The sequence below is a fragment of the Heterodontus francisci genome, chromosome 3, assembly GCF_036365525.1.
Source record: "Heterodontus francisci isolate sHetFra1 chromosome 3, sHetFra1.hap1, whole genome shotgun sequence".
Classification (NCBI taxonomy): Eukaryota; Metazoa; Chordata; class Chondrichthyes; order Heterodontiformes; family Heterodontidae; genus Heterodontus; species Heterodontus francisci.
In genome coordinates this window covers 186,387,851-186,396,989 of record NC_090373.1, presented here as the reverse complement: position 1 = coordinate 186,396,989, position 9,139 = coordinate 186,387,851, and the positions used below count along the sequence as shown (strand labels likewise).

Below are 9,139 nucleotides of genomic sequence, written 5' to 3'. Positions count from 1 at the left end.
TTTGTCCCAGTCAACAGCACAGGCAAGGTGAGCCAAATAACCATGTACTTTGCTGTTATTTCCTTTACATTAACAACCAGGGAAAGAGAAGCTACTGTAGATTTACCCTGCTTGACCTGGATTCATGCCAGACCTTAGGAGGCAACCAGAACAGTTAAACCTCCTAAAAAGAAATAAAATCACACCAATGATAGATTTGTGACAGAGAATATAAAAAGTTTGCGAACCTTGCACAATTCCCACAATTAAATATTTACAATACCTTTGATTAAACTACCAGCTAATCTGCACGTGCTATTAGGAGGCAATACAAATTCTTCTTGAATAAATTTTAAACAAGTATGCAACAGAACTGGACAGCATTTTATTAGAATGTACAGAGAAACTACACAGCTTTATACACTGTAAATCTGTTAATACAATCTAGATTTTATAAATGTACAATAGCATATTGACAAATGACAAGTATCGGAAGAAAATAAGTTTTTTCTGGCAAACTCTTGGATACATAATAACTTGATGAACCAGAAATGCTAGAATGGAATTTTCCAAAATACAAATACATTTTAAGTGTAGATTCTGTATAATTGGAATATGCAGTAAGACCACAAATACCTGAATGATCATAGTCATTTTCTCCTCCCAATCTGCTGTCAGAAGCAGTGAGAACTTGATATTCAAGGTATACTCAAGCTGCCACAACAAACTTTAGGCAGCCATACTTGAAAAAGTGGCAGTGACCATGATTAGGTTTTTAAAAAAAAAAAGTACAGTAGTCTCAAAAACAGTGATATCTCACCTGATGCTCAATTTACAACCAATGCTGGTATTTACTGTTCCAAATCTCACAGTAAAGAGACAACAAACCCTTAAATAGTGCAAATAGGGAAATCAATACTCGGTCATGGACTTGCACGATAAATGCCCCCAAAAAAATCCCAATTTGTTCAACGTTGCTAAATTAAACTTTCCGGACGAGAGAAATGTAAGCGTTCAGCAAGTTTAATCCATCACTGGTTCCACTCAACACAGAGGCTTTGAGCACAATGCACCCAGAACAGTGTTATCCTGGATGTTGGCATGAATATCAATTCTAATTAAATCACCATACCAATATCACTAGCAGGAATGCATTAGCAAATGGATTAAAGGACTACAGGTGCATCGATAAATACGTAGTGTCCAACATATTTTGACATTTGGATTTAAATGCTGAAGTAAGGAGTGTAATAGAGAATGGTCTATTGGAACTGAATGCTTGGAAGACACAAATTTAAGAAAAATATCAGCAAAAAAACAAAGCTGGGATCCCTAACTTTTTTGACATCTGCCTATTAAAACACAGACTGCTGGAAAAAAGCAAACTACACCACAGAGACAAATATATCCCCCATTCAACAGCACAGTACACACCAGTCTTCCTAAAATCTGGCAGATAATCAGTAAATTTTGCTCTCAATGCTAATGTGGTACTAAACTTCAGTTTCATACAGCAGCAATTTGTTTACAAAAGAAAACCTACTATAAAATAGGGTTATACTATTTGGTTATACACTAGACCATAGTATTTCACATTATTAAAGGAGTAATTTCTTTAGCAGTGCACTTGAATAGTGGGCAAAAATACTTTGCTCTTCTATCCCAACTATGAAAACCAGTGATGCATGCAAGTATATATTTATTAGGTGTTATGTAATTAGGGTACCCAAAGAACTGTTCAATGTGGTTACACTGGGGAGTTTATGGAAAGTAGTGCTTGGCACGTGCCAATAGTTGGAAGATTAAAATGTTATCTGTTAACGCTTGGGCCTTACTCTCAACTTTTAAACAGACAAGAGCATTGCCAAATGAGGGGGAAGACAGAAGTTATTTTCACAAGGATTGCCAATATTTATGTTTTCTATATGCAGTGATGTGTTCAAAAGAATGCATGAACAACTTCATTAGAAACAGCAATGAGAGGAAGCCTCCCTCTATAATGACCTAATGCAATATCTACCTCTGACACATCTGGTCAAAAATAAAACTGAAGTGGTTATTTATAGGATAAGTTGAACTGTCCTACATTCTTACCAAAGGTCTCACTAATTATTTGGAAATATTTAACTGGAAAGTGCGAAAGTGCTTGTATTATACAATTCCCACTAGACAATAAAGATGGAAGTGTACCCCTTATACAGACCCATAGTGAGCAGACCCTACAAATTGACCACAGGTGTTCTGTTTTATTCTGGTATCAACACCCCCCCCTCAGGTCAATATAGTCCCTAACTAGAGGGCCTGGACTACCTTCTTCCTACAGTAGCAGACTCTCGTATGGCGACAACTGGTTCGGAAATCTATCTCACTGGATCGGATAGGCCTGTAGTAGATTGGTAGCAGACTTCAAATATAAAAACAGCAGTGCGAGATAAAGGAGGCATTTTTGGTAATGCGCTCCCAGCATCTGGGCTGCACGCAGAGCCCCAGTGTAAGCATGCCTTTAAAGGGCCTGCCGTAAGTTCAGCGCTGAGTTAACCTAATTGATCATCACTTAAGTAAACTGATAGCATAAAGAGAAAGAGGCACTGGGCCCAATTTGCCTGCATCTTCTACAACCTCTTTACAATTATGGGTTCCAAAGCCTTATGAGGGAAAAGTTATGTAAAACATTTCAATCTCTCTCTCAACCACCCATCCCCACCTCCAACAAAATAGGACAAATACATTCCCCTATATGATTTACTTGGAAAATAAGTGCAGAATATTGCTTGCCCAAGTTTCAGGTTCTTCCCCATGTCCCCTGCAGACCCACACACAAACCCACTAACTGTGGAAACCCGATAGGCTTAATCAGTGGTAATCTGGTTTAAATTTTCAAAAATGATTCTACATTTGGAGTTTAAAACTTATTCTTTAAAATCATACAAAAATTTAAAGTTCTGATGAATCACAATGACTTCAATATCCTGTGAATATCTGAAAAGTAGACTGTCCTATTCACATCAATTTAATCCGAAGTGTCAGTATTAGTGATCCCACTTACTTAACCTGATGACTGAAGTGTGAAAACCTGCACGTGCTTTCCTCAAGCATTCTATCACTGAACACTTGCAGTTTTTCATTAGTTTTTAAAAAAAAAAAATTGATGTTTCAGTTTGTGGGGGCTAGTGCAATGAAACAGGAGATTTTAGTTCAACATTTTGTGCACATTTTTTGAAAATTCCTTTGAGACATCAAACTTTTTTCAGCTCTTTTGTTAACATAGGGCTGGTGTATTCCTAATGGTTCTAGACCAGTTAAACATTCAGCAAATGCCTAACGAAAATGCACCCCTACTGCAACCTTAACTTGAGAAATTACTTTTTTTTTTTTACAAAAGTGCGATAGCACAACACTTAAAATAACAGTTTGTTGGGATAAGATCAGATTTGGCTGGGATGGAAAAAGTTGGACAGTCTTACTACCTCTTGCTGATATAGTAACAATGGAAGATCTGAGGAGTCTTATTACCCACTCAGCAAACCCTTCACAAATATATTGCATGCACTTCTGTGGATTCACTACAACTTTCAATACCTTGCTGGATGCATTCCCCAGGGCAGTTTCCAACAAGACATGAAAAGATTAAGAAATTTACAGTTATGAAGAACTCAAACAACACAAGTAATACTTGGAAACAGGTGTGGTAGTATTCAACACAACCACAATGGAAGAAATTGCACTGAACAGTTTACAAAGTCATGTACATTAATTTCTAATCACTGAAGGCCAGTTTAAAAAAATGCACAGGGCTCACGTGAAAAACCACTGCATTATTTAAAGGCAAAAACAGCCAGTGTACTAAGTCAGAGCACATGCACTTATGTATCTTAACTGTTGATTACTTAGTTATTCCCAACACATAGCAACGTATCTGATCAATAAGCATACAGAATACATTTAAGTAATATACTGCTATACAATTCAGTTCTCCATACAATGGAGTTTGGTTCAGCTATTTCTTTGCCAATGTCATCACCTTCCTCACATTATACAGTTATCACACAAGCCCAATAAAACTATAATCTATTAGTACAGATTACTAGTCAAAGCAAAGGCCTCCACATACCTCGTTTGGAATGAGAAAAGACTCAGCAAAACAGGAACATCTCTTCATGAAACAAAAAAGTTACATTTCCAAATTTTCAACTTATAGAAATTCCTGTCAATACTTTCATATAACCTGACACTTATCCTTAAACCAGCATGGTTCTTTGATTGTTTCCAAAATCCACCCATCCATACAGAGCACTGAGCTGGTGAACACTAAGCCATTGTTCAGAAGCTGCAAAACAGAGGAAAAATTCTAAGATTACTTATACAAACACCCATTTTTTTTTCCCCAAGTGGAATACAAACTATCCTGGATAAAGGGACCCACCCCAACAGTTATTAGTTACAGGGTGGATGGGAACAATCTGGAGAAAGAAATTCCATTTGTCCTTATACAAATGGACAACTCAACATCTGTCGCACTCTTTACGTACAAGACGCCACCTCAGAACATTTCACAATTAAGGGGAAAAGGGTAGAAGTGGAAGAGAATAGCGACAGTATATTGCCTGATTGACCATGGAACACTGAATTTGCTGTCTCTGAAACAAACATTTAAATGGTAAAAAGATGCCTATGCTTTGACTGCAATACTTACTGTACAATGACTTCAGTCCACAACTCCAAGCTCTTTGAACCATTTCTCTGGATTCCTTCTCAGATCATAATATTTGTGTTTTTTTTTGTTAAATACATTTGCTTCATAATAAAAATCTAAAATTTGCATTTCCCCCTTCTATATAGTGGAAATCAGAAGTGTTTTACTATGCAAAGGCTATGAGTTACATTGTTCTGTTTGTCTAACTTAGCTTTAAGACTTTATCACCTAGTTTCCCAGTCACATTCATCCTCTGTGACATTGCATTGTATTTCAGTTCAGAAAGGAAGGGTAACCTCCACTCAGTTTTACTCAGCCAACTTTCTCTTTGATGGTGGAATCAGGTGCTGTGGAATTTCACTGGGTAGCTCATGACCTTCCAGCTTCACCTTAATTAAATGATTAGCCAATGCAAACTCCTCATCATCTAACATCCCATCCTTGTCGATGTCTGCCAGCTTCCAGATTTTCCCCAGCACGGTGTTTGGAAGCTTGGACTTCACCATCTCCTTCTTTGCATTCGCACCTGTGACTTTCCCATTGACTGGTGAAAGGGTGTAGAAAATCTCATCATAGCTTGGTTTATCTCTGATCACAACCCACTCTAGGTCATCAATGCCCTCGCCAGCTCCTTCACCATATCCATGTCCAAACGGGCCATTTATTGTGCCTTCAAAGGCCCCGCCTTTCACAATTTGGACAGGCCGCTGGGTTTCCTCCTGACGTACTAGGATCATGAGCTGAGCGATATCATTTCCCAACATGTCGTCTACTGTCTCCAACAGTTTAAGCTTTAGTGGCTGAAACTTGGCAAAATCTTGTGCCTGCAGCTGATCCTGGAAACAAACAAGAGACAAGAAATAGTTACCTTGACGGTCTTGAATCAGAAACTGGCAGACCTCACTGAGTACAAAAGCTGATTTTTCAGATTTGTGCAAGATTTGGACTAAAGCTGACACTTACTGACAGAGCTGCAATCACTACAGAAAATTAGTTTTGGAGACTTTACAGTTTTTTTGACCACATAATGTTTCCAACACAAAAACTACTTCCATCGCCTGCATCCATATCTACCCAAGCTCATCAGTTGCCGAAATCCTCCCCCTCTATATTGGGCTATTTCTGAGCTCCCTCCCATCCTCCCTCTTCATAAACTTCAGTTCATCCAAAACTCTGCTGCTTGCATCATATCTTGCACCAAATCGCTCAACCATCACCCATGTGCTTGCTGGCCTGGCTCGCTAGCACCTCAAATTTAAAATTCTCATCCTCCTGTTTAAATTTCTTATTCTTCCACAAGTCTAATCTCCTGTGCTACATTTCTCCAACTCTGCTCTCTTATGCATGCCCAACTTCCTTTGTGCCAGCGGCGGTGGACATACCTTCAGTCTTCTACACACTGATGGAAAAAGAGTATATAAAAGCAAGTGCTTGTTTTACTGGCTCATGGAGGTAAACAAAAGAACAATGAAAATACAGGGCAAAGGCTGAACCAAAGTTACATTTTTGATTTTTACGTTACACATTTCCATGGATTAAGCATCATTGGCCACTCTACAAATCAGAACGCTTTATCTGGAGCAACCCGAACAGAGAACCCCTGTACACTGTTTCACTGGAATACATCTTATACTACCATTGTTATCTGGTTTCAGTCGGTGAAATAGTATATTTGTCACCTATCTGATACCCTGAGACTATGGGTGGAATTTTGTGCTAGCAGCGGGGGTCCCGACATGAGGGAGACCGACGCGAAGATTCCCACGTCGGCTCTTGTACAGAAGCCTTCTGAATTTAGTGGCAATCAGGCCCTTAACTGGATAGAAGTAGGCCTTTCGTACAATTTAGAACCCCGCCGCCGGATGTCCCAATCTTGCAGCCAGCCAGCCAGAGGCTTGCAGCTGCAGCAACCAGATACTGAGGAGTGGCGCTGGAACCAGGCTTAAGATAGGTCAGGGGAGGAGGAGTCTCACAGGGGAAGGGAATTTAACGCAGACAAGTGTGAAGTGATGCATTTTGGGAAGTTATATCAGGGCAGTACATATGGTGAATGGCAGGGTCTTGGCAGAGTGTTTTTGAGCAGAGACAACTTGGGGAGCAAGTATATAGTTCCCTGAAAGTGGCAACACAGGTAGACAGGGTGGTGAAGGTGGTGTATGGCATGCTCGCCTTCATCGGCCGAGGCATTGAGTACAAGAGTTGGGACGTCATGTTACAGTTGTACATAACATTGGTTAGGCCGCATTTGGAGTACTGTGTGCAGTTCTGGTCGCTGCACTACACGAAAGATGTGATTAAGCTAGAGAGGGTGCAGAAAAGATTCACAAGGATGTTGCCTGGTTTGGTGGGCTTGAGTTATAAAAAGAGATTGGATAGGATGGGTCTGTTTTCCCTGGAGCGAAGGAGGCTGAGAGGGGACATGACAGAGGTATATAAAATTATGAGAGGCATAGATAGGGTATCTGGAATGAGCTGCCTGAGGAGATGGTGGAGGCAGGAACAGTAGCGACATTTAAGAGGCATCTGGACAGGTACTTGAATGAGCAAGGCATAGAGGGATATGGAATTAATGCAGGCAAGTGGGATTAGATAGGCTTTATGGTCGGCATGGACGCGGTGGGCCGAAGGGCCTGTTTCTATGCTGTATGACTATGACTCTAAAATCATGGCTCAGGTGTTTGGGTCTCAAATTCCACACTCCCATCTATCCCTGATAACCTTTGATTCCCTTGCCCAACAAGAATCTACCTCCGCCTTAAAATTATTCAATGACCCCGCCTCCACCATCTTCTGAGGCAGAGACTTCCAAAGTCACACAACCTTCAAAAAAATCCTTATCTCTGTCCTAAAAGGGCAATCTCTAATTTTCAAACAGTGCCCCCTAGTTCTGGTCTCACTCACAAGAGGAAACATCCTCTCCACATCCACCTTGTCAAGACCGTTCAGAACAGTTATTATGTACAAAACTACATATAGAGTGAAACTAATGGCTCTGCACTCAATAACTTTACTATTGCTTCAAATGGAAGAACCTTCAGCCTTGTACTGATGCATATGGCTTTCACAACTTAAGTGTCCTCTATAGTCTGCAGACATAGCTAGCATTAAACAATTTTAAGCATGTCACAATCAAGAAAGAATCCAATAAAACAATTCCAAGAGGATTTGAAGAATTTTCACCTCAGTCCAAAAATTAGGTATTTTCAAGCAAAAAAGGATATTATTTATCCTGTAATTAACTAACATGGTAATTAATTTAGCTACTTGAGATTTTCATGGTCAATTTTCATATCCAACCTTGCAACCAAAAATGCGGAAGTGCCATTTCCAGTTTGAACAATTTTCCCAATTGCATTTGTTGTAAAAAAAAGGTCAAAAATGTCAGTTGGTCTGACTTCATTTCATTAGCCAAGTTATCAGCATACAAGGCAAAGCCATGTCCATACAGTGCAGGAAACACCAGCAATGGCAGAGCAGCAAAGCAGTATGGAAGAGAGAGGAGCAGTGGCGAGAGGCAGAGACATACTGCAAAATGACATCATAAGTCAAGGAGCCACGAGTGGTGAGTAATTAATTTAATTAATCTCAATATAATACCAGATTAATTAATTAGCATACAACTAAGGCCAATTTGATAATTTACAATGTTGAATTAAATCAAACAAACCTGGAGGATAAAGTTAAAATTAAATAGCAATGTATAGTAACACTAAAGGGTTCTGAACTTCTCAACAAATTATCTAAATACCTTGGATTTTAATAAGAGTTAAGTAAAAACATTTCAGTTAACCTCCCTATAAAATAAAGTGACATCAGCACAAGGGAAGCAGCTGATTGGGGAGTAGCTGGTGAGTCTTTACTTATTTAAGCTGTAAATTTAATAGTCTAATAAATAGAGGCATGGCAGAGCAGCTCACTCCCATGGAGCATACACATTGTTCCACATGGGAATTCCAGGACATGAGAAGTGTACTGGGTAACCACACATGCAAGAAGCGTTGTCAGCTGCAGCAGCTTGAGCTCTGGGTTTCGGAGCTCGAGCAGCAGCTAAAGTCACTGCGGTACATCCATGAGGCTGAGTTTCATGGATAGCACATTTATAGATGTGGTCGCTCTGCATAAGGCTTTGCAGGAAGTCAAGAATGAACTTACAGGAACAGACAGGCATTTCTGCAGCCACATATATGAATCCAGGATGGTATGTTGCCTCTCTGGTGCCAGGCTCAAGGATGTCACTGAATGGCTACAGCACTGTGGGGGGTGGGGGGGGGGTTGCCAGTGGTTGTGGTCCATATTGGTACCAACAGCACAGGTAGAAAGGAATAATGTTCTTCAGGCAGAGTTTATGGAGCTAGGAAAAAAACTGGCAAGCAGGACCTCAGTAATCTCTGGATTACTTCCAATATCATGCAAAGGACAGAACAGATGAATACGTGGCTGGAGACAGTGCAGGAGGAAAGGCTTTAG

At 39.9% G+C, this 9,139-nt stretch overlaps 1 protein-coding gene across 1 annotated transcript in view; it reads right to left on the bottom strand.

The window, feature by feature from the left end:
• Window positions 1-350: 350 nt before the first annotated feature.
• Window positions 351-9,139, bottom strand: part of LOC137365059 (EH domain-containing protein 3) — a 160,171-nt gene continuing 151,382 nt past the window's right edge. The window contains exon 6 of the mRNA XM_068027898.1: window positions 351-5,508. Within this exon, the coding sequence (XP_067883999.1) occupies window positions 4,981-5,508 (528 nt within the window). The 3' untranslated portion in view covers window positions 351-4,980. The remainder of the gene's footprint in view (window positions 5,509-9,139) is intronic.